The 27,148-nt window shown below is 33.2% G+C and overlaps 2 protein-coding genes across 17 annotated transcripts in view; one reads left to right on the plus strand and one right to left on the minus strand.

Moving 5' to 3' along the window:
- Positions 1 to 27,148, minus strand: part of LOC148613864 (uncharacterized) — a 135,317-nt gene that overhangs the window by 65,144 nt on the left and 43,025 nt on the right. Inside the window, exons 1-5 of one of the 2 annotated variants that reach the window (XM_088587508.1) lie at positions 24,994 to 25,107; positions 18,470 to 20,133; positions 17,130 to 17,216; positions 5,058 to 5,315; positions 431 to 859 (exon numbers count right to left, since the gene is read on the minus strand). In XM_088587508.1, the coding sequence (XP_088443634.1) occupies positions 431 to 859; positions 5,058 to 5,315; positions 17,130 to 17,216; positions 18,470 to 20,126 (2,431 nt within the window). In that variant the 5' untranslated portion in view covers positions 20,127 to 20,133; positions 24,994 to 25,107. Of the gene's footprint in view, positions 1 to 430; positions 860 to 5,057; positions 5,316 to 17,129; positions 17,217 to 18,469; positions 20,134 to 24,993; positions 25,108 to 27,148 lie in introns of those variants that run through there. The other variant, XM_088587507.1, reaches the window with a different exon arrangement.
- LOC148613865 (uncharacterized) overlaps positions 1 to 27,148 on the plus strand; it is a 66,539-nt gene that overhangs the window by 35,808 nt on the left and 3,583 nt on the right. For 5 of the 15 annotated variants that reach the window (XR_015923482.1, XR_015923481.1, XR_015923486.1 and 2 more), the window contains 2 exons: positions 10,576 to 10,645; positions 11,328 to 11,461. The exons of 1 other annotated variant lie outside the window; for it this stretch is intronic. Coding sequence is in view for 2 of the 14 variants with exons in the window: in XM_088587514.1 (XP_088443640.1) it covers positions 23,683 to 24,429 (747 nt within the window). In the remaining 12 variants the exon portion in view is untranslated. 9 more of the 15 variants (XR_015923484.1, XR_015923483.1, XR_015923490.1 and 6 more) reach the window with 9 other exon arrangements.

The raw sequence follows: 27,148 nt of genomic DNA on the forward strand, positions 1-27,148 counted from the left end.
TATGGTAGATTTTTGACAGTCATTCTGTCCATCCATCCAAATTGAATTTAAATGATCATGGTTCCAAATGAATGGAATGATTTTAGGGTTTGTGTGTCAAATAAACTAAGTGACAGAGTTCACGTTAAATTCAGGTTAAATGGAGCCTTCACGTGAAATTCACACGAAATGTTCACATGAAATTCGTGTTTAGTGAATTTCACATGAAAATCATGTTAATTTCATGTGAATTTCACATGAATTTCATATGAAGCTCAATTAACATGAATTTCATGTGAAAAATATTAGCCTGTGTAGCATGACAATGTGTTGCAACATCATGTTTTTTTATGTTTAATCAATCAAGGCTTACATGCAACACTACCTCCAGGAATGCAAAAAGTATAAAAAGGTCATAAACATATTCATGAACTTTATTATGTTACCTTACCTGCATAGAAAAAGCCTGCCAGGGCCATATCTCTTGGGGACTGGTCTAAATAGTCAGGCCAACCATTGTATGTGTTAATCCTCACTGTCAGCACAGCATAGGCTGGATATTTGGGCTTCTCAAAGTTAATCCCAAGTGGGTCAAACCTGCTCCGTGAAGATTCAGATACAGCACCTGCTTGGGATGTTGTTGGTTCAGTTGAAGGTCCAGCATGAGTTGATGTTGAGCTGGCTGACTGTGCTGTTGACGTTGATCTGTTGACATTTGAGGTAGTTGTCAGATTGGTTGCAGCTGTAGTTGTTAAAGGTGTTTGATTGGACCTTGCTGAAGTTGTTGGTTGACTTTGCCCAGATGTTGATTGGGCAGAGGTTGGTCTGCTGGCATTTGACTCTTGATTAAACTGAAGGCTTGGCTGGCTGCTTTGTGGAGCTGAAGTGAAAAAATTGATGCATAATTTGACATTACATCTATATTCCACATTACCTTGTACACAAACTTTAGGAGAATGGCAGCAACAGAAGCAAGTACAATGGGTGAAATTGACCTGCTAATGTATCTTTATTGTCTCCCCCTTTGGTAAAGTAGAGGAGTATAGAATTCGCCTTTCCATCTGTCCTTTGGTCTGTCTGCTTGAAATTGGTTTCCAGAGCATAACTTTTGAAGGCCTTCATAGACTTTTAACTAATTTACACAGTTAAAGGCTTTGAGGTAGGAGACACCTTTTGATTTTAGGGTTACAAATACCAATTTTGGGGAAATTGTTTTCCACAAGGAAGCATTTTGGTAAAGATGGAACAGCACATTCAATATCCGGCTTCTGACTTTATACTGAGAAAGTGCATTGTTAATTGTTTTTCTTCTTATCTAGAGTTACAATTTCGTAAAAAAAAAAGATATTCTAGTTGATATAAACAATAATTACCTTTTCGCAAATGCTTTTTCCCCGATCTTGTATACCTGCTAATAATTTACACCAGGAAGTTTTACATTCGTTTCAAATGAAGTTAGGGTCATTTAGGTAAGACCTCTTTAAAAAACACTACATTTTATGGAGAATATTGGTAGTAATAGGTGTGCTTAACTTACATAAACCTAATTCATTTGAATTTTATGAAGTGTAGGGAAGACAACTGGAAGTATTAAACACACAAGGTGGTGGATTACAAGTACCAAAAAAAAAACCAACAAAACACCAATATGTTGTTATAATGTTTTAAGGACTATATATAAGCTATCAAAAATGGATTTCAGTATCAAAATTCAATTTGAACTATCAAGGTAAAGAATATTACACTGTTTAAAGCAATCTACTCTTTCTACAAAAGGATGTTACACATATATTCTTCATAAAGTATTTTGTTCTAATTATGAGGCTCATGACAGTAAATTTCTTAAGTCTCAAGTCAATTTTTTTATGACATCAAATGAGGGAAAGTGGCACATCTTCTGACAATTTAATTGCCTGATGCCTGTGCTATATAATAATATAAAAAGAAAATTAATGATGAAGAACATCTTTTTATTAATTTTTATTGATCTGCAAAAAATATAATATAATGGGACACTCTCAGAAATGATCAGGTACCTAGCACAAGAACCAAGTAATAAACTTTGCACAACTTTAATTTAATTTTTTTTCTCTGTGTATTCATTGAAAGAAGTACTTAATACAAAGTAGAAATAAATGTGAGCAATGTTTACTAACTTGATACCCCCGCTCCCCATTTGATAGCATGCACCCTTTGACCTCCATATTAATTTGGATCAAAATCTAAAATAGGTGGACAATGGGAACATGTAATAAAGATTCTGTAAAGGTTTCATTCAATTCCATTCAGTGGTGTAAGAAGAGTAGCAGATAAGAGATGGGTCCCCCATGTACCCATATTCACAAATGACAAAGTCCATTTATGTGAACTGAAACCCCAAATTGATTTGTTTCAGAATCTAAAATACGAGGGGGGGTGGGGGTACAATGTGATTTGGCTATAGTGTGCTGTATATTGAGCTTGGGCCAAGGTGGAAAGTGACAATTTACTAATTAGTTGATGTACATATATTTTAATGACCCTGGACAACAGTTCTGCAAACCTGACACTTGCTTTTCTGTGATAAAGGGTCTAGTACTGAAACCAAGCTGGCTAGTGCCATTTTATTCTGGCCAGTTAAAATGAAAAGTGACTAGTTCTTTGCTGATTTGGTAAGAAGACAAAAAATGTTACTCATGTGTGTATTACCTGTGTGTGTCTCTAAAAAGGCCTCAAATTCTTTCTCTACAGAAATTTTGACCAATCAGATCCCTTGAAATTAAGATTTGAGGAAAATCTCATTTTTTATGAAACAGGGCCCTATTAATGTTTGTTCATCAAGCTTATAGATTCTGTGGTCCATTTCAATGTTACTTTCAGTAACTACTCTTACACTTACAACTTCTTGCCCTTAGCACCATAAAACACCTTACGTCTAAGAATCAGGCAAGATGTGTACAAGGTGTGGCACATGAAAAAACAAATGCAGATATCATATTACATTATGCAAGTATTTTAAGGTGAACTATTGCCATCACTTGGCTTCCATGGTTGTAAACAATTTTTCAAAAATCTTCTCCTCTGACACTACTTGACCAATCAGAACCAAACTTGGTATGACTCTTCCTTGGGGTATCCTGCATAGAACTGATGTGGGGAATTTTGATCCGTCGAAAAGCATGATTACTGTTAGGGGTCAGACAGTATTTTTTTACAAATGTCACCAAATTCTGACCAAGTAAAAGTGATCAGCATGATCAAATCTATCTGCAGTGAAATTTTCTTTTTAATCTCTTTAACAATTTTGCTATTATTTTCAGCATTATTTCTTCCAAAAATCTTCTCTTCTGACACTAATTGACTACATGTAATTGGAACCAAACTATGTATGAATGTTCCTTGGGGTTACCTGCATAAAACTGATGTGGAAATTTTTGATCTATCAAAAAACATGGCCACCGTTGATAAAAATAGAACATAGGGGTCAGGCAATAGTTTTTCATATATATCTACAAAACCATTAGGTTTAGCCAAATTCTTTAAATTGCTGAAATGATCCTCATTATAAGGCCCACAAAAGTCTCCAAGGGATCAAAGTTGTCAGATGACTCCTTTTAAGAATTATTGCCCTTGAAAGGTGAAATATGACCAATATCTTGAAAATTATGATAGATAGAAAAAAACTTTCAAATGCTGAAATGATCTTCATGATAAGTCCTTCCATAGTCTTCATGAGTCAAAACTGTAGGACAGCTCCTTGTTCAATTTGTTGCCATTCAAAGGCAAAATTTCACCTGATGAGCGATTCAGTCTCCTGGAGCTTCTTATTACCCCCATAACTTCCAGAAATAGCCATCAAAGTGTTCGTAAAGTTTGTCTTTTTAAGATATTGAAAGGTCAAATTTAGTTGAAATGCAATATGGAAAAATGCTGAGAATGTTTTTTCATACTTTTTCACTATATATGCAGTAAAAAATATCTAAGATCAAATTGAGAAATATGATTTTTTTCACACAGAATTGTAATTAAAGATTTTTACAGATATTTTTACCTCATTGTTACATTAGTTTTTTGAAAGAGATTGTACTGACTATATAGCAGTATATATAACATCAAGGTAACAATTAAGTCAGAAAAATTTCAAATGTTCCACCGTTTTCTTTTTGCACCAGGTTTGCCTTAAGGAGGTAGACCTAGGCTAAGGGACATATATCCTGAAATCAAGAGATATATTTGTAACATATTCAATTTCACTAAAGCCTTTCAAGCTTTCCTTTGAATCAGTATGAAATCAAGCCATGTCACTCTGATGCTTACATGAGATTAATGTAAAATGGTGAATACAAACGTTTCGTATGATTTGTAAGAGTTGTGTCCCTTACCCTACATCTACCTCCTTAATCAATAGGCAAGTCAATCTGACTCATGTACAAGACTTTGTTTGTGGTTTTTACTTGACAAGATGCACATTTGTACCATAATATGTCTAAATGTTTCTTTTAAGGATAATAATATGCTCTTTCTTCATGTTGTTCTATTTTTACTCTGCCAGCAATAACTGATCTTCATGTCATTTTTGGTTGGTTTGCTCTCTTTCATTGGTGAATGTCTGTCCAGCCGGCACCAGTGGTGGGTGGATGGGGAAAATATTTGCTTAACATTCTTCTCAGCAACACTAGGTCATTGGTAGGCAAATTCAGTATGGAGCCTCATTTTGCCAGATGCAATTTAAGGTCTGTTGCACTTCTACTTCCTGTTAACTGACTGTATTTTACAGCAACAATGTTGCAACTTACCAGTATTTGAATATAATTTGCATAATGTTGATGATGTTATGAACTTCGATATTGCCATCTTAAAATATTTTGTCAGATAAGTGTTCCATATAAAATCCATGAAATTCTGACACTTCTGATCTTTAATAAACTATCCAGTAAATCAATCTTTTCAGATTTGAGTGAAAGGTCAAATCCATTTCCTTTTTTAAAAAAAAGAAAGCCATGGCAATTAAACTTACACTAGGTCTCACTGTGAGAATAGGAAAAAATAAAATTGTTATGAAATCTTTCAGGAATAAATTAATCAAGGTGAAAGTTTACCAAATGATGGTTGTCCTGCTTCTGCAGATTGTTGGCCAGGCTGTCTCAAAACAAGTGTTGGCTGTGTTGTAGCAGGGGCCTGTGTTCTAGGTGGAACCCCAAAGGAGAACTGATCACTGTGGCTTCCTGCTGGTACATTTTCACTAGTGGTTTGTTGACCTCCAGATGATGTTAATGGTGTCACTGTATTAAGATTGGGTTGTGGTGGTCGGCTGAAGAACCCTGCTCCTGGTTGAGGAAGAGAGGGTTGTTGGGTTGCTGTAATGACAAAATTTGTTTTGATTCATTAATACCAGAAAATACCAACACAACTACGACTATATTTAATAAAGAAAGAAACTCACCTGATAGTTTTTTTTCAATGTATCACAAAAACATGAGTAATCACTTAAAATATGTCAAACAATTCGCCAAGAGTGTATATAAATAACAAGAGGCTCCCAGGAGCCTGAATCGCTCACCTTCTTGAATTTTTCCTTTCAAAGGCAATAAATTAAACAAGAAGTTGTCCAACAATTTTGTCTAAAGAAGTCTTTGGTAGGACTATCACAAGATGTTTTCAAAAATTAAAAGATTCTTTTAATCTATCATAGTTTTCAAGATATTGACTGAAAACTATTTAAAAAAAAGTCATTTTTCCTCTTTCAAGGGCAATAACTCTTACAAGGAGTCTGAAGACTTTTGTAGTCCTAATAATATGGATCATTTCAGCTATTGGAAGAATTTGGATAAACCTAATGGTTTAGGAGATATATGTGAAAAACTACTGTCTGGCCCTTATGTTCTACTTTTAGTAACAGCAGCCATGTTTTTTGACGAATCAAAAATCCCCACATCAGTTCTATGCAGTATACCCCAAGGAACATTCATACCAATTTTGGTTTCAATTGGTCAAGTAGTGTCAGAGGAGAAGATTTTGGAAAGAAATAACATTAAAAATAGCAAAAATTGTTGAAAAGGGCAATAACTCCAACATGGCTTAACGAATTAAAACCAAAATTTGACCAGAGATAGATCTTATCATGCTGAACACTTTTACCCACGTCAGAATTCAGTTAAACCTAACGGTTTAGGAGATATATGAAAAATTACTGTCTGACCCCTATGTTCTATTTTTAGTAATGGTGGCAATGTTTTTCAAGGAATAAAATCCCCACATCAGTTCTATGCAGTATACCCCAAAGAACATTCATACTAAGTTTGGTTTCAATAGGTCAAGTAGTGTCAGAGGAGAAGATTTTGGAAAGAAATAACATTAAAAATAGGAAAAATAGTTGAAAAAGGGATATAACTCTGACATGGCTTAACAGATTACAACCAAAATTTGACCAGAGATAGATCTCATCATGCTGAACACTTTTACCCATGTCAGAATTCAGGTTTAGGAGATATATACGAAAAACTACTGTCTGACCGCTTTGTTCTATTTTTAGTAACGGTGGCCATGTTTTTTGACGAATCAAAAATCCCCACAACAGTTCTATGCAGGATACCCCAAGGAACATTCATACCAAGTTTGGTTCTAATAAGTGAAGTAGTTTCAGAGGAGAAGAGTTTTGTATAATTGTTAACGAAGACAGACGCCAAGTGATGGCAATAGCTAAGCTAAAAATGACTGTAGAAGATTCTCATAGTCTTGACATTTAGTATAATGTAAACATTTTAGTAAACCATTGGAATATATAGCCTAAAATGAAGAGTCATGGTAATTGCAGTGAGATAGTTCGAATCAAAATTATCATAAATAACTGATTTGAACAAATATGCCTAAATTCATACTGCATTTTTGCTGAATTTCTTCTTTTTTGTGCATGTCTTTCGCAGACTAAATATACTATTTATGACACAAACTGCAAAGAAGTTGGTAAAAATGGAAAAGCCCCCAAAAATTCATTTATTTACTACATAATGCAGGGGGAGTAACTCCACATTACTTAAAATACCATAGTGCAACCTGCAGTTATCTTTCTTAGGAAACTGCAATTGATCATATAAAATAGAAAAGATCCGGTTTAAACTAGATTACAAACAGAAAAGTTATTGGTAGTTATTTGAACATCTCAATATTACAAGTTCCTATATTAAAGTGGGGACTTATCAAAAGATACTAAGTTGACTTGTAAGAGTCAATAATATTAAAAGGCATACATTTTCTGTGTTTAAAATATTTTAGGTAGGGGATTGAAAACCAAAAATTGGAACCTAATAAAAACTACTGGTTATATATATTAAAAGCATGGATAAATGCTTTACTTACTATTCACTATAACTGGCCATGTGCCAACCAAAATGGCGCGCACTGTACATGAGGTAAGCCATGCTTACATTTTTCCACTTAAATACTTCTTTTATATATGCTTGACTAGAGTTTTACATTTAACAAGAATATGCCGCTTCTTTTATTTAGAAGAGATACAATAGATCAGTATCACCACAAAAAACACAGTTTAAAATAGCACACTATGGGTAAACATGTCAGCTAGGGTGGCTTTATCGATACCATTTAAAACTAAACCAATGAGATACTCTCAACAGGAAAAGGTGGGAAATTTGACACAAAACTATGACTAACAGAGCAGATGATATTAACTGGCTTGATTTCATCCATGCAGTATAATTATAGCCCAAATTTAAGTGCAGTGTACCATGAAATACATGTAAAACAGAAAGAAGATAAGCTTTGATTTCATTTTTCTGTACAAGTAAAATGAATAAATATCCTTACACTTACAGCAGTAAAACTTAGATAAAGTATCAGTCCATATAAAATTGAGACACTGCCTATGGTAAAGTGATTCATGGTGTACAAAAACACATGGATTAGAAAATGCTTTTTTTACATGTATGAATCACCTCCTGTCTGGTTTTTATAAAAACTGCTGCTTAAATACAATAGAGCTTCTAATGCAACATTCGTTGTAAGGTCTAACTATTGAAGCTTTCCTATTTAGTAATCGAGATGTAACTCAACAAATCTTTGTGTGTCCAATAATATTGTAGTGACCAATTATAATATTTGTAATACTTGTTACATTTCGATGGTATTATTACTTTTTCTGAACTAGCTTTCAGTAACTGCCAGCATTCTAGAAGTGGTTATCTTATTTTGTCTTTATGGTGTATGCTGAGGTATATTCCATGGACAGAATTGGATGTAGGATTGAGTGAATTATATCCTGTGTTAATTTGTTGTTATAGATCATTGTTTACCTTAAATTAAAGGGGTGGTAAGGGCCTTTTATTAAACTCCACCACGGATGTTATGTGTCCGTCATGCATAGTTAGGAGATGTTGGTCTTTCATTGGCTTTCTGTTATATATACTGTAAACCATAAAATTTTCGCAGCAGTTACATTTTCCCTACATTTGAACCAAGATTTGTAACATGAAAATTTAAACTGTCGCAAATATTTTCTTCATAGAACATTACAGTACAATTTGATTAACAATCACGAATTTAAAACTGCACAAAAGCAGATTTATACAGAGTTAGAAATAGTAGCCTGCTCGCCAGCCCGTGACTGGCTATTTTTGAGCAAGACTGGCCAATTTTACCAAAAATTTATATAGCCATATAGAAAACTTTTTGAAAAATTGAATTCAAGACTGGCTAGAATTTGAGTTAGCTTCCTACCCTGATTTATAGCAGAACCACAAAAAAAGACAGTGCCAAAGTTTAATACTTGCAGTAACTATTTGATGTGATTTTGAAGAATTGCCATCATTCTGTTACTTTGGAGTTGTAAAGACCTTTTAGAGCTAACTTAAATAAGTGTTTACTCCTTATGACAACTTTTTGGTGATCTCTGAAAACATTTTTTTCTGGATTTTTAAGTCTGTAAATCAACATTACAATATTTACAATGGCAAGTCTCTACTCTCTAGCTGTTAGCTGAAGATAACTTTGTAGAAATATAAACAGAAGAGAAAATTAAGAGTTGTAACAATTAAAAGGGGAACTAGTATTGAATAAGAAACAATTCTTAAGTTTTGAGGCATGGCAAGCAAGTGGCTAAAATTGGAGATGAGAGGTGCATAAAGAGAAAAGGCATAATGGTTGAAACAGATGAGTTTGAGTAGATGCATCTAAGGTGGTTGGTTGCAATAGATGCATCTGAGCTGGTCGGATACAAGAGATGCATCTGAGCTAGTTGGTAGAATCAGAGCTGGTTGGTTGCAATAGATGCATCAGAGCTGGTTGGTTGCAAGAGATGTATCTGCGCTAGTTGGTAGCAAGATATGCATCTGATTTGGTTGGTAGCAAGAGATGCATCTGAGCTGGTTGGTTGCAAGAGATGCTTCTGAGCTGGTTAGTGGAAGCAAATGTGACGGAGCTGGTTGGTTGAAAAAGATGATTCTGAGTTGGTTAGTTGCAAGAGATGCATCTGCACTTGTTGATTGACGAGTCTTGAGCTGGCTGCACGGTTGAAATGAATGCATCTGAACTGGTTGTTTGAAAGAGACAAGTCAAACCTTGTAGGTTGAAAGATGCCTCTGATAGAAATATTATCTATAATAAGTTTGTTTGTTTGTTGGGGTTTAACGTCCGAGCAGCAATATTTCAGCTATATTCAGACGATCTATAATAAGAGTTAATATGAATTAAACTTTAAATCATTCAGTATTACTTTAATAATTTTGTTTAGTTTGTTTTATGCACCTCATATGAATTTAGGCTTTGCCTGAGATTTGGTTCTACATGTACTAGTACTCAAATGATGACTATGTCAAGACGTACCGCCAATGTCTCAACCAACATGATTCAAATATGCCAGACTTCCTATAACATCAACTCCATGCCGAATTATGTTCATCATTCCAACAGAACAACTCATTACAATTTTTTTTTTAGACCCCTTCTTAAATAGAAGAACATCACTGATGCACCATCCCCATAAACATGATTTGACACTTAAAGTGACCAAACAGCCCTGTGCCTACCTTATTTGAGAGAGAACAACCTTGAAACTTTAAATGTTTGTCATTTGGGCTACCTAAATTAATTCTTAGAATCTTTTTGGTCCTAAGGACAGGATCTCGAAATAATTTTGAGGACTACCTGATCTGTCATATAGTCCTGTGGACTACCTAACAAGAAAAATAAGTGTCAAACCCTTTGTAAATACATGTACCTTATAATCAAGACAGGGATCATGAAATTGCATATAACTTAACAGCATACACTGTAAATATTAGTTTAGCATTCAATGTTCATTAAGCCAAATGAAACAGATTTCTCATACCTCTTATTGCTAGCCTCCGTAACAAGTGGTTTCAGCATGACAAATTCTAAAGTATCTATCCTTTACAGTTTACAAGTATGTTACCTTCATGTTAATTAATGGGATTAGAGAGGCTGTCCCTTTTATCACATTCCTGCTGAAAATGTTCCATTAAAATCAGCATTTTTTACAGAGAATGTTAAAGAATGGGCCATTGTAATTCTGAAGATCATTAGAAATGGCTCATTCTCAAATTTTTCTCCCAATCACTGTAATGCAACCAATTTTTTTTTCAGATTACCAATATAGAAAACTTTTGTATAAAACTTTTCAAGATCAACAGCATTAGCCCTGATATTTAGCAAGGTAATTTCAACTGTTATTTTCCTTTCCAGGCTCTTAGAATTGTCAGCATCTTGTGTATTCACACTTCTTATATGAAAAATTTTGAGTGTATTGCAATTTAACTTGCATCCTACATTTTTCAGCTTCTCCTAGCGATGTTGTTATTTAACAAAGAATGGTATGGTGTATATATGTAAGAGAAAACAATCCAAACAGGATGAAATGTTTTTGTATTTAGCTAAATACAAATATAAAATATATCTTTGTGTATGTATGCATGCAATGTTTACATTAGCAAAGACAAAGCAAGGACAAACTACTCTACATTCCCTTCAAGAATGACAAATGAAGTTTCTTTCCTTAGTAAGATTTTACCTGTAAAATTGTGTATATCAATGTACACTACATTCCATTTAAAAGGACAGATACTTGTTTAAAAATAAAGTAGTATAAAATAAAACTAAATGATATACATATTGATCTTCTTGTTGATTTTGAGTTTTTAAGACTCTAAATATAGTATATAGCAATTTTCAACTAATAAAATGATACCAAAAAGGAATTGATTTGTAAAAGAATGTTGAAACTATTTGCTACATAAACATCTAACACTGGTAAGCGATAATTCAGTAAATACTATTTTGGGCAAAATTTTTTAAATATTTTTAATTTTGATGTATGAAGGTTTTTTTTTAAATTCCAGGTAAAAGAATCCATGGGAAGAAAAATAGCGAACAGGTGGAAAATATCCTTCTTGCTTTAAAACTGACTAATCTATTGACTAAGATTTATCAGAGTTAAACTTCAAGCCAATTATCACGTATTTTAATGGGAAAGGTAACTTACAGCATAAAAGCTAATAGTGCATTTTCAAAAGATTTAAAATTCCTGTTGTGATTATTGAAAATTTCAATTTATTAGGATTGTACACCACAGGGACATTAGAAGTGATTGGGAAAGGCAGGGACCTTGGGCCAGTCCCACTGAAGCTGAATATGGCCCAATAAAGTAACAGGATCTTGCTTGGAGTGTTACAAATTGGCCCATTATAATCTTGAATATTTGCAATTAATGCTGAAAATACTCTATTTGAAAAATAGAATTGTCTTGACCACAGTACCTTGAGGGGGAATATAAACCCAGTCTCAATGTACATCTGAGAATATGTCCAGACAGACTGTAGCGTTCTCCCTAGATCAATTAAGTTATTTGCTTGAATTGGTCATCTCTTTTCCTTGAAGTCAAAAGTTGTTTTATAATAACAGACCAACTGTACTTCCATAATTTTTTTGGAAAAATGGATCAAGGTAAGAAATGGCCATGTTGCCCTTGCAAAATACACTTAGTCAGTAAACAGTAAGTAGAAGTGTGACTGAGCTGAAATCGCATCCCATAATATGGGACCACATACTGAAGTTGCGTACCAAATATCTGGTGACTGATTTGTAGTTGTTGAGAAAAAATGTTACAGAAATATATTTTCCCCATCTGCCCAAACCTGACCAAAAAATAAGAACAATGATTCCATATTTTCTTTCCAGAGCTATACATACAGTACATGTACACATCTTTCCTTACTGTAACAACAGTTCCACACTGTAACTTAATTCCTTGTCTACTGCTTCAAAGAGTCCTATGTTGCAATTATTTTGCATGACTCCTGTTCACTCATTTTGATCTTCTGCAGACCAAAACCATATCAAATGAAAGTTCCCTACATTTTGTATTGTTTTAATAATTCTGCAAGTACAGTGTACAGTGTTTTGATGCGACCAAATAATTTACAGACATTTTACACCCCTTTGATCCTTGCACATTTATCTGTTTCAATCAATCCTTTTTTCGCTGCTTTCTTCGTTCATTATGTGTGTCTTTTTTTTCTGATTACCCAGTGTTCATTTCAGACGGTGGCATTAGTGGGGATATTTTATGTCTGCACATAGGCCCTGTTGGCGCACACTGTATTCCGTAGGTCAATCTCTGAATTTCTGGATTTTTTCAGTTCCATGTCTGGTCTCATTCTGTTATCTAAAGCGCTCAATTAAAATTGTTCTCGTCAAAATGACTTAGGGAAAAGAGGCTTTGTTGCAGGGGACATGATCATTTCCTTTGACCCCACGGACAGCACCAAATAAACGACAGATGAGCCGACAGACTGAAAACAAACTGAACAGCATGCGAACCTGGAGAATTTCAAATAAAATAAAAAACTGAATGTCCGTGGGCCTGAGTGGGGTATGATCTTGATTTGAACAGACAGATTCTAAGTTGAGTTGCAACATCAAAATGAATGATGACAATTTGAATCAGCAGAATGCCATAATAAATAGACAACATCTACTAACATTTTTTATTATTAGTTTCACCTAAAAATGAAACTATGAAGTGTAATTATGAACTTGAGGCTTACTTATTTGTTGGTTAAATCAATCCTCAAAATGACCACCTATAATACTGCCATATTGGCCCCTTCTAATTAAAAATGACCCTCTATTTTGCTGTCAGGGGGCCAGTGTGCAATTTTCTGGAATAAACACTAATTAACAGCTAATTTACCTGCCTTTAAAGCCTTTTTCTTTGTTTATTGTTTGTGGGGGATTGGAGCCCTGCACATTAATTTGTTTGAAATTAAATTATCCCTTTTTAGAGTCTTTCTTCATTCATTGCGTGTGGGTTTTTTTAATTAAAAGCTAATTTATCTGTTTCAGACCATTCCTTTAGACTTTTTCGTTGTCCACTATGTGGGATGGGATTTGATACCAATCAGAACTACTTAGCATTTATCATTATACAGGAAAAAATCTTGTATGCACTAGTGGGATCCAATTCTAATGGTTTAATTTTTTACCATTACCCGCTACTTTTTTTCTTTTGTTCCTCTCTGTGTGCCAAAAATCTTGTAATAGCTAGTGTTCTTAATTCCTAAAAATAACTAACTTAAATTCTTGCAAACCTGATGAATGGAACTTCTTTGATCAGTGTAACACTTCAATATCTGGAAAATTATAATGCAAGGAGAAATTCTCCTTTCTGCATTCAAAGTGATTTTTTAGTTTAGGGGGAAAGGCCGAGTTAAGTTCTGATTTAGTTTTATACTTGCCAATTCATCTATAAATCCATCCTTCATCAGACTTTTTCTTTTCATTCAAGTCCAATCAAAATTAAGAAAAAAAGGTCTCAAAGATATTTACATCCTACTAAAATTTAAGTTAGCACTCACAGAGATTAAAAAGTGAACTACTGGTCCCCTCAAAGCTACTGAGTATAACTGGCAAGTTCCAAAAAACAATTAAAAGGTGACACCCAGGTTAAGTTCATAAAGATTTCAGAACTGAGTCACATGTACTCCTGGTGACATCCACTATTACTAAGATGACCTAATTATAATGAGAACAGATTAACACTAAATTTAATAAGGCCAGTGTTTTTCAAGTTGTTCATGTTAACTTTGCTCATCCTACCTCAGCCATCAGATTCAAAAGATTTTTAAAACTTGGTGTCAGACAAGTCTTATTTAAACCTGTTCTTGTCTGTTCATAATTTGTTTTTCAATTTGAATGACTTATTGAATTTCCTGTGGCAATCATGGAATTAATCATTCAAAAACAAAGGAAGAAGGGGACTATGTTCCTATTTGCAATTCCTCTAAAGCCACCAAATGGAATTGTCATGAACATATTCTAAATCATGAGACACACTGCAAAACTTCTGTATCATTTTTCTATTGGAATGACTTATTCAGTATTTTCCTGATGCTAAACATTGACTTTGTTCTCTGCATGTTTGGTCATTCATCAATCAAGGAAGAAGGGGACCTCTAAAACCAGCAATGGATTTTGAAGAAACTTCAAAACATCATTTATCATATGGGATAAGTGTGACCTCCATTTTTTTTTTTTTTATCTCACCTGAATGACCAGCGTACAGGTTTGATATTTTGACAAAAGACTTATATACATGTAGGTGTATCACATAAATTGTGGAATTTCAGACGAGAGACATATACCTTTCTCTTAGACAATTGTTCATAATTGAATGAATGGTCTTCAGACAAAGTATCCCAGAAAGACTGACAAGCCTTAAGAATCACAGTCCATATAATTTCTATGCTCCTATGTTTGAGTCCAGATGCCTTGTGTGATATTTTTTTCTGTTTTTTCTTCCATTTCAATCAGGCATGGGTTCCTGATGTAAACTTTTTCCATGCTTGTTTTTGTGCTATTTTTAAGTAATGAACTACTTTTTTTAACAATAAAATAAAATGAAGAGTTAAATCACCTATGAAAGGGGAAATTTTAATCCCATAAATGGGGTCAGGATTTACTTTAAAGTGTGGAAGGCCAAAACCTTTTCCTTATTTCAAATCAATGGTCCACAAAAGGAAATCAAAAGTCCATTACAAAGAGTAAATTAAAAAAGCTGAAGGTCCAAGGATCCAAGTGAAACAAAATTTAAAGGTCCTAGAACAGAAATTGGGGTCCTAGTCTTTGGACTACCACAAATTAAAACCCCCTGTTAACTTGATCCACATATATTTCACTTCGGCTTTTGTGTAAACAAACCCTATTCTCGAACATTGACGCATTTCACCTTAAACAGAAAATCAGAAATTCAAAGATCAAAATAAAAATTCTATATTGTTAATGTACATGCATGAATATTTTTCCTGGGGAAATTATAAATAAATTATTTTTATTGTACTTGAAAAAATGTTCAGCAGTATTCTGTATACGTCAATAAAGAGTATTAGTATTTCACTGACAATCATGTAACATTTCAATATCACAAACACTATTTTACAACTACCAAAGCAATATACCTGAAAATATTTTAACACAAAAACAATCACTATCATAACAATAAATATACTGTTCTTACTAAATGACTTGCACCCAATTTATTGTTACATACAGTCTTCAAAAATCTTTCACAAAATCATCGCACGCATCTACACTTCCACGTAAATGTTTGTAACTAAAGTTGTGTAGTTACAATGTAGGTCACTACACATGAAGTGATTGAGATTCACTCCTATACACATAAAAAATTTTTAAAAATATTCGCTGAATGATTGCATTTTAAAGAAAAAGGCAAATAAGTTCAGATTGTAATCTTATTCAGGAGTTCACTGTCACTGAATATTCTTCACAGCATTCCACTCAGACATTTTTTTATGAAATAGATTATACACAACTTCCATTAACATTCTATTTTAAGCAATGGTGTGTATGTAACAAACAATATGGAGGAATAGTACTTTGTTTTCTGTTTAAATTTCAGGTACTTAATGAGATTAGATATCATTAATCAGATAAAAAGACTATTGTGTTGAATACAAAGACCAGCTATATTGTACTTTAAACATTTATGAACTTTCGCCCCATATACAAAATTTTGAAGTCGAAAACCATTAGATATTCATGTATTTAAAATCTGATTGAAAAATATGCAGGCCAGGATTTTATGGTGAATGTAATAAAAAAAAATTGGCCCCTTTTGGCCCCTGTTAATTCCATAACTGTAAAAGATATCTGAAATCTGATTGGAAAACACAGGCAAGGATTTTCAAGAGGAATTTATAAGAAATTCAGACCGAGAAAAACAAGCTTTTGTCAAGAAACAAGAAAAAAAATATTCGTTTTTGGCCTCTTTGAGGCCCATTATTCTTACTTGGCACAAGTTACACCCCAAAAATCAATCCCAGTCTTCCTTTTGTGGTATGACACGTAAAATAATTTCAAAAAGAGTTGTTTTTGTCTGGACACCAAGAAAATGCATGATTCTAGCCCTGACTTGGCTTCTAATTTCTGAAAAGTTCAAGTTATTGCTCCAAAAATCAATCAAATTCTGACCACTGTGTTATTGAATATTGCTTTTATAAGAGTTATATACATGTTTGTAGTTGAAATTGTATGAAATGCTTGTTTCAGTCCCTTTTTTTTTGGCACCTAATTCTAAAACGGTTGGAGCCATAACTCCCCAAAATTAATACCAACAATCTTGTGGTTTGAAACCTTGTATTTTTTTTGTAGTTGTATTAAAAAAGGGGGGATTGAGAAAATCAGCTAAGCCCCTTTCTCATCAAAGAGCAATCAAGGGAACCATGGTTCTATCGGAAATCAAAAGAATAATCTAGGGACAAAGACCAGACATGGGAAACAGACAAACACAATAAAGAGCAAAAAGTAACTAAATTAACTGCAACTTTGTTAAATCACAAAACATTGGTGGATATAATAAATGGAAAGAAATTCTTCCTTTAAAATTAATGGAGTGAAATTCACATACTAGTAAGTAAATTAACTATTTCTAGTGTTACTCATTTTTTTTTGTTATTTTTTTTTTTTTTTTTTTTTTGTTGCAAGAAGTTAGAACCAAAGCTGACCCCAACAATGGCTTACATGTTTAGTTTGTCAAAAGCAACATACATGTATCATGTTGCTGTGCTGAAACATATGTTCATAAAAAGGGAAAAAAGGAGGGAGTAGACTTATTTAGAATATACCTGTCTGCTGAATAGCTGGTAATCTGAATGTAAAGTCACCAATCTGACTGCTTCCTGGTATCTGTAAACTCTCAGAGCTCCTTATACCTTGTAAATGAATAAGCAAGTGACAGGTTAATGCTAAAATGTGAAATAATTTCATAGTCTTCATATACATGTTCATAATGTGCATGTACATGCCCAGGAACAAAAAATGTACTTACACTCCTTGAAACATTCACGTTTCCAATTTTAGCATTTGTGCAACATTTATCATGCATTTACACATCGTTTGGCATTCATTTTAAAGCAATCGTTTAAACGCACGCTAGAAGCATTCATTGAAATGCACGATAGAAGCCTTCGTTTAAATGCACGGTACGAGCATTCGTTTAAAGGCACCATATGATCGTTCGTTTAAACGCACTATAGAAGCGTTCATTTATTTTTGTACTTTGATTTTTTCCTTGATTCTTTTACATGACATACATGAAGATCACCAATGAGTTTGCAGGGAATTGCATATAGCATTATACATACATGTACTTGGATCTAATCATATACATTTTGTACTAAATGTACTTAACAAAATACAAGTAACACTACTTTTTCTGCTTTTATCCATTTTAACATAGAAGAACTCTGACACCTCCAAAACATTCTAAATGACTGCCAATGCAAGATAAAACATTAAATACCTATTAGTAGTTATATCCTTGTTGACAAATGATATGATGAATAAACAGAAAAAGATGGGTTTTTTTCTGGTATAGCATCCATAACTCCTTGACCTACATGTACATGTGTTTCAACCCTTGAGTATTCTCTCAGTTAAACATGGCTGTTGTAATACAATGTGATTTTTGAAAAGAGCATGACATGCAGAATGAAATGTAACACCTATCAAAACATTTACAATGACAATGTACAAGCTGTTTCTCATAACCAAGTGAACTTACCAATTTACGTTTTTGTACTTTAAAAACAGTTCATGTGGGAGATTCTCCAGCACTGTATTATAAGGGAGATTTTAACATAAAAGCAAGTATATGATTCAATTCTTTAGTATTTTTTACAGAAAATATAGTACACATAACTTTAACCAAAAATGAAATGCTTGTATGTTGAATTCAAACACTGGCAAATACACGAATTCATCTTCAGATTTCCTGAGAACTAAATAGTTTTGAAATTTAAGTATAGTGGTTTAATACTATTTGAATCACATATAGTGATTGGTGGATGGTCAGGCAAAGTGGAACAGCTACTGAATCCACTTTCATTGCTGACAATGCTTGTAAAGACAAATTCATTTTGACAAAATACTAGAATTTTAGCAAGTACTCAAAGATAACAGCTACCTGAAAATGCTTCATTCCCAGCCAGTGCTGCAGCTTCTCTTGGTTCAGATAGGCCAGAGGCTAACAAAGTTTGGGCAACTTCGGGACGGGGGCTGAATCGGTCCTCCTCGTGTACAGGTACATTGCCACTCTCATTACCGTTCAAGTAGGGACAAGTAGGTGATATTTCTCGATGTATGGTGTACGGGTCATCCCCATCTTTCCAATCTTTATAGACAGCACCACAACAGAAACATCTACACTCAGAAACTTTCCCAGTGTAGTAAAATCCTACTCTTGATAAACCGACAGGTGAAACACGAATATTTGAGGGAAATGACCAAAAACTTCTGACTCTGACCCATTCAAATCGCATAGTCTCCCCATGTGGTGGACGCTCAGAAACAGGGACAGACATCAATTTAAAGTAATCCTGTAGACCATGAATTGGGTAAACTTGAATTACTTCATGCCTTGTCAAATCTACACCAAGAATTAACAGTTTGCTGATAGTTTTTTTGTCATCACTGTATTTTGAAAGTGATGGGTCATTCAGTAGGAGTTGATCAAAAATTTCAATACACTTATTTGGAGAGCATTTTTTGTCAAAATTTCTCAGTTTCTGCTTTCCGAGAAATTCCCTCAAAACCCTTTCAAAATTATGAAAATCATTTTTCAATTTCCTTTTAAATTCTTTTCCTCTTTTGCTATTTAACTGAAAATCATCTTTTTTTTTTCTTCCCAAGTGAACATCTGACTCTCTGGAGTCTATTTGTAATTCTTGCTTGTCTTTTAAAGCAGGTTTGTTAATCATCGCATATTTCATACATGATTGCTTGCTAGTTTCTGCTATTGGAGGAGGCTTGACTGTTGCTGATAAATGTCCAGTTTCTCTTTTCTTGTAATTGTCCAAGAAAGGAACAGTTCCAGACAAACACTTCACTTGGAACGAGCAGGGATGGTCACATGAACCATCAATAAACCCACTATCATAGTGTTGCCTTCGATCTGTCCTGCCTAAATGGGAAAATATTTCCTTACAGCTACATTTTGAATAAGGGTTTGATAAAAATGACTCAGAATTACTTGGAGTAGATAATTCTGTGGTCAAATTTATTGCCAAGTTTGTTTCATCACTTATCAATCTTGCTTTAGATTTGTCCTTCTGAATATCTACAAATGGCCTCATAGAGTCTTTGGACCTGTTTAATGAGTCACTAATACAATGCCTTGAAGGGGCATGAATGTTTTGAAAACCTTGTGTACCATCTATTGATTCACAAAGACTTGTATGACTGCGATTTTTTGCAGCACTTTTAACAGTTTTTCTCACTGTGTTTTCTTTATCCGTGTTTTCGTTCACTGAAAACAAACTACTTAAAGATAGTGCATCAGATTTCTGTAGATTTGCCTTCAGCTCTACTCTAGTATAGTTACAACTTCTTTTTCTTTGATCATTATCACTGATGTCATTGGAAACTGGTACCAGACTAATATTACATCTATTCAACTTTTTCTGCAAGTCTTTATAAAACTTGTGTCTTTTTTTATAATTGGTGACATGATGATCTTTCAAGGTCAGTTTTATTTCCTCATATTCAATGCATAAATAGTCTATCTTAATGGATAATGATTGGGTATCTGCAGACTTCAATTCTTTTCCAATAGTCTGCCCCATTGTTCATCTGTAAAGTGAATAAGGTAAAATATCAACAGTAATTGGTAAATTTTTATTCTTAAAATACATGCATTAATTCTATTCACAGTTTCACAGCAACCCCTTATTGTTGTAGAAGAGACATGATGTCCGACATTAATGATGATCTGCTCTAAGATGGCCATGAAAAGAAAAGTGAAGTACAAATTTAGATAATATCTCAATTCAAAATTTAAGGAAAATGCTACATTGCGTAGCTCAGTTAAAAAGCAATTCAATTCATTAAATTTGATCTCTGAGTCTAAAGGTTGCAAAAGGGTTCATAATGCATCTTCTGTATTTGAGAGGGTAGGTTGGGTTCTTAAGGAGTGTGGTTTACCGGTAGATGAGTTGGTTGAAAACAATAAAAAAAATTTTTTTTTTTTGGTGTATTAATCAATATAGAGGACTTTCTCAGAGGTTACAAAAGACAACAGGTTTGGTTAAAACTTTGGAGAAGACAAATGCTCATTTGTTCCACTTTTGATTCTTCTAAGCAGTTATGATAGTAGAATATCATATTCAAAGGTGATATTTTAATGGTTTCGATACTTTGGTCCAAAACTATTCAGTTTGGACAGTCGTTTTTAGAAATTCCTTTAGGTGGTATTTTAGATTCACCTTTATGTCAAGTTAAAGCTTATCTTTAAATGTGCAAGTTAGTGTCGGCTAGTGATTTTGAGCCTGCCGTCTTATTAAAATGTGATTCTTGGAATAAAGTGCTCGCATACTCAAATTTTCAGTGAAAATTGCGTCAGCTTTTGGATTTTTGCCTTGGATTCTTCTCTTTACTCTTCTCATTCCTTATGTCATGGTGGTGTGTCTTAGGCTTTTCATTCTAGAGTTCGGTCTGAGCTTATTCAGCTTCATGGGATCTGGCAGAGATTAATTTAGAATTAAATTTTGGTTAAAGTTGTTCGTTTCAATAGCTACAAATGTATGGCTTATTCGATTTCTTCTTGATTTTTCAGACTTGTTTAAAAATGTTTTGTTGACTTCTGATAGCCAGAATTCAGGAATCTTTTTGCCAAGGATTTTTTTTTCACTTTTGAATTATTAGTTGAGCTGACATATGTAGAATCATGCTAATATATAGTCCTCTGCAGGTTAAAGTTAAGGTAAAGTCCAGAGAAGCCATTGAATATTGTGGAATTAGCATAGAAGCCTATGGGAAGTAGAATTAGTGGTTTCTAGCCTTAAGTTGAAGAATTCAGTAAGAAAACAATGGGTAAATATACATGTATAGTTTTTGTAAAAGTCGTCCACAAGTGTAAATACGTCTTCTTAAGTGTTTTTCTAGCAAAATATTATTAATTTATATTTGATATCAATGCCTTAAATTCTTATGGATAATAATATGCACAGATAATGCATATAATGTTTAGATTTGGTGCTGTCTTAATTAAACCAGCAGCCTGGGTATAGAAGGGTTGCTTTTCAAAAATCTTATTGTAACTGGCAGGGTTAAGATCAGAGAATATAACTTTAGAATATCATGAGCTAGAAGCAGATTTTATTGACGATATTTGTCTCAAATGTTTCTACCTTAACAATAAACAAATTGTGAAAACATATTTCCTATCTGATCAATATTCCTAGAGAAATTACATTTGAAAAATCTGAAGTGGACACAATTTTGTACAGATTTTGAATTTAGTGGGAGAAGTTTGGTATAAGCTGTTTTTGTTTGTAAACAAATGCACATGCAAGTTAGTGGTTACAGGCATGCTTCACATACCTTGTTAGCAGTACATGTAATTTTCGCCTTATTCCAACAAATTAATACTGATAACAAAATTCATTAACACATATCCAAAGAACAGAATATGTCAGCAAATAAATTGTTACACAAAATTCAATCTATTTTAATATACTGCAAGTGAAAAATCAATCTAAATAACGGAGTTTCACATTTAACACTTTAGCAATTTTTAATACCATCTGTGCCCCATGTATGGCTTTGACTTAGGATTTGGATAAAGTTCTCTCACAAAATTTAAAACACAGATAGGCATAACCTCTCTCCTCACAACCACTACTGAATCATCTACTCTATCTCTATTAAGAAGACGACTTTTTTTCTGAGGTGCTGCTCATGACTCCAGGCTCCCCTATTCTGCATCATTCTCCAAAATAGTTTGTATTTGGTTTTCCTAATAGCACTATTTCTAATGTGAGCCATTTGCCCTTCACCTAGCCAACTTTGCCTGTTTATAGTTACACATGGAGTACAAAAACATTCCAAACACATATCCCAATCTACTTCATACTGAATGTCTTCCTGATGGTTTGGCCCACTTTCAACAGTTTGCAGGTCAACATGTTGTTCTTCAGACTCATTTCTGTTTGTGTTTTCAACTGGTTCTTCAATACAGCAATTTGTCATCTGATTAACTTCATTAAAATCCCAATTATTGTGATTGAAAAAAGCTTGTATAGCTAATCTTTGTTCTTCAGTAACAGCCAAAGAAAGTACACTTGCATTCTGCAGATTTTCCATTTTCACTGACTTTTACGAAGTTTATGTGTCATCATTTACTGAAGTGGGTCAGAATCAACTTTATGGGCATTTTGGGGTTATTCTGTGGGAAAAAGTGTCTGTAAAATTTACTATGAATTACTTGTTGACCAAAGATTACCATATGTCAATGCTAGAAATTTATTTATCATTGTTCGTAAAACTTTATTTTCTCGGCAGATTATTTTTTTATTCTTAGGCGATTTAATTAAAACCTATCATTCCCTCTAATGAAACAAAAATGCACAAACTATGACGAGGTTATAGAAGGATAGAGACTTTTAATCATTATCCCAATCCTAAAAACATTGCAACAATCATTCAGATGGGAGGATATACCTATCAAAAATAAAATGTTTCAAAAGGTAATGATGATCCTGACAAAATACATCAATTAATATAAATAAAATGCATTACTATAAATTCCTTGATGGCCCCATGTTTTAGTGGGAAATTTGTAAATGTCACAGTTTGGAGGAAAATTTTGAATAAATGAAAATAAATGTATCATCATGGAAGCACTACCTCTTCAGAATATTAATATAAATAATGAAAATAATCAATGACCAGAAAAAAGGAAATACGCAATAGATAATTTTGAAAATGTCAAGAAGAGAAATATTGCCAGAAAAGATAAACCAAAACCAACTGATGGAAAAATTAATTTTACACGTGAATCCATTGATGAAAAAGACCATATATATAAAATGGCCGATGACATCAAGTGTGCCATGGACGGTGGAAATCCTAATAGAACAACAAATGAAGACATGCTTTTAGAAGTATTTTCTTTTTATATGAGAAATAAAGTAACACAAAAGTTGGATCCTGAGAACCAAAATGATAAGGAGGATGTTCCATTTTTAGACTGTTCATTTTCAGCTTGTGATATTGATGCATCCCAACAACAGCTTTTTATAACTGGTGAAAAGTCTATAGAAAACCTCATTCAGAGAGTAACAAATCACAGGAAAATCTGCAAGAGCAATTTATTTGTTAAATCAATTGATATAAAAGGACATGTTGGAGTTTGTAAACTTAGATGTGAAGACAAACAACATGATCTACTTCGGTCTTCTTCATCCTACCTTGGTGACAAATTTCTTTGTAACCTTCGGATGGCTCATGGATTTTATGTCTGGTATTTTACCAAACCAGTCTTCAAGTTTCTGTCAGGCCTCAAATATTGGATGTATTGGCGAAATTACCCTAAATGGAATATTTCAAAAATATTCACCAGTGGTAGAAGGTTTAGTAAATGAGTCATGTAAAACAGCACTTCTCGAGGAAATTGCTTCCTATGAAGAACTTCAAGACAGCATTGACATTGTTACTGATGCTAGGCATGGAACTGGGAAGAATTCCATGTTTACTGATGTTGTATGTCTTGGTTCTAGAACTCACAAAATGTTACATGTCGAAACTATTTCTAGAGTTGATTGTCCAAGTGCACAAAAACACGAACTGATTGGAACAGAAGGAATATACAAGTATTTTCACAATTTACATGATGAGTATGAAGTAAAAATCTGTGTTCATTGTCATGACAGAAATACAAGTGTGAACAAATTCATAAGAAACAATGGAAAGCATACTAAATCTACAAATGATACTTGGCATGCAACAAGAAACATTGCAAAGGAAATTAAATCAATTTGCACAGGGCCGAAGTACAAAGAGGGGCAAACTTGGCATCCAGATAAAAGTGCCAGTATCAAGACTCACATTTACTGGGCAATGAAAAATTGTAATCAAGATCCTACATAACTTAAATTAAGTATACTGAATATTGTAGAACATTATAAAAATAATCAAGAACACTGCAGTGAATTATCAAGATGTAAAACAGAACTGAAGTATGAGCCATCAAAAGATGTGATTTCTGATCCAAAGGCAGAAATGTTACCTGAACGAGCGTTAATGAACACTCAAGTGTATAAACCACCTGTAGAAAATATTTACTGCATGGACAGTTATTATGTTGAAAGCTTCAACAATGCTATATAGCAGTATCATGACAAAAGGATAAACCTTTCAATTCAAGTTTATGACGGACTAATCTAGCTATCTTCTATTGGAATGAACATGTGAATAGGGAAGCAAAATCAAAAATTACTGTGCAAGATGCTAAAAATCCAAGGCGACAAGTAGATATAAAAGTGCTAAAAGGAAAGGCATATAACATGTGGTCAGAAATATGCCACATGGTGTAAACTTGTTAAAGCATATCTAGATTAATAAAATTGGAAAGGCATAATTCATTTTCCAATTGAAAAGGTGGTTAAAAACTATTTCTTTATGTAGCAAACAATACTGTCTGCATATATTTACCTAGGCTAGAAGCTAGATAACCACACATGCATTTGTTATTATTTTACGCACAGTTGTTTGTTTAGTACCGCCCATATGTCCTTATCTAATCAAATTTAAATGCGCATGTTCCCCGATCAGGGTTGAAAGAATTTCTGTCAAAAACAAAGATACAGTGATATAATTACCGACAAGAAGCGACAAGAAATTGAATCTATGTCAACTCGTACCCAACAAACTCGTACCTTTTCCAACTCGTACCTTTCTATATATTTATAACAAAATAGATAATGCGTGTAAAATATACATTTTAGGAAATAAAATATACATTTTGGGAAATAAAATAAACATTTTGAGAATTAATACATAGTCTATATTTTTATAATATATATGGCACGTGTTTGTGTGCAAAAATTAGACGCACATTTTGAGAATTAAGATATACATTTTGATTGGGATAAAAATAAAATTTTGAAAAAGAAATAAGACGTTTGTTTGATTGATAGTAAATTAATTAATACGGTGATCATTAAAAAATAAAGGGCCATTCTAATTAATTTATTTTGAAAAAGAAATAAGACGTTTGTTTGATTGATAGTAAATTAATTAATACGGTGATCATTAAAAAATAAAGGGCCATTCTAATTAATTTATTTTGAAAAAGAAATAAGACGTTTGATTGATAGTAAAATAATTAATACGGTGATCATTAAAAAATAAAGGGTCATTCTAATTAATTTATTTGGAAAATGAAAATAAAAATTATAGGTAATTAATGATTAGCAGGACAATTAAGTTTATATTATGCTACATCAAAGCTTAATGAGTAATATTTGTATAAGCAAATTAGTTTTTACGATGGTTAAATAGCAATAATTGTAAAAACAATAAGTATGGTTTCGGATGCCGGTTTGATACTTCAAAGATGTATGAGAAATGCTTGTACTAACAATCTGCAATGACTGGCAGCACAGATCTAAGTCCCGGGATCGTAAGCAACTTACGACATGCACATGCAGTTAACAAATAAAAAAAAAACTCAAAGAAACAAAAAAAAATATATAAAGAAACAAAAAAAATATATAAAAATTTACGAGGACAAAACACAAACAAATGCACACAAACATATTGTCACCAAAATCAAACCTTTAACAAAGAAAATAACAACACATCAATCTTTTTTAAATAGTAAATTATCCTTCAGATTAACGAACACGAAGGTAAATACAAATTTATATAGAAAGGTACGAGTTGGCAAAGGTACGAGTTTGTTGGGTATGAGTTGCCGAAGGTACGAGTTGACCTGTACCCCAAGAAATTGATTTAGCGACAAGAGGTTTGTATTAGGACAAGAAACTAAAAAAATACCGACAAGAGGAGAGAGACAATATTTATTTGCTGTTTGAATTATAAAAAGATGAAACAATAGAAATAATTGTAAGCAGTTATAAATCCTTGGTTTTATTTTTTTTTAAATTGTGCATGCAAAGTTGATAAAAATCTAGGATAGGAATCTAGGATTTTATTATTATAGCCGAAACAGGAATTCACTGTATACTTTAATAGCATTATTTCATCCAGAAATTAGATAGAAAGAGTATTCAAAATTCAAGATTCTAGCGAAAATCAAAAGAATGCAATCCAGCGACAAAGGCCAGACATGGAAAATAGACGCACACACAACAAAGAACACAAAATAACCAAAATAATTTATATAAAGTAATAAAAGTAAATGAGCAACTCGGACTCCACTACAACTGGAATCATCGACCAGGTTCACCTATGCTTTTCTAGAAACAACCGCCGATATGTTCATAAAAATTCAAGCCCCGGGTAGAAGAAAGAGGCAAAGAAATTTTGTCTGTCGAATGAAAAATGAAAATGTACAAGTGTACACGAATGATACTATTATTTTGACGGATTCACGAAAAAGTTCGTTCAAAAAATTTTCAGAAAGACTAGTATGCACTTCAACTTATTCAAATATTATTCATTTACGTAAATCTAAATAATACCAACAAGACATTACATCCTCAGTTTATTTTATTTTTTTATTATTCGGAAATAAAACATTTTGTGCATATCTATTAGGAAATACTGTCATAATTATATGTTCTGTCTATTTGATTTAATCAATATTTATTCAATAACGAATAAGGTTGGGCTAAGCCTATTC

The sequence above is a fragment of the Perna viridis genome, chromosome 6 (genome assembly GCF_037379345.1).
Source record: "Perna viridis isolate PV_CMFRI_1.1 ecotype Kerala chromosome 6, ASM3737934v1, whole genome shotgun sequence".
Classification (NCBI taxonomy): Eukaryota; Metazoa; Mollusca; class Bivalvia; order Mytilida; family Mytilidae; genus Perna; species Perna viridis.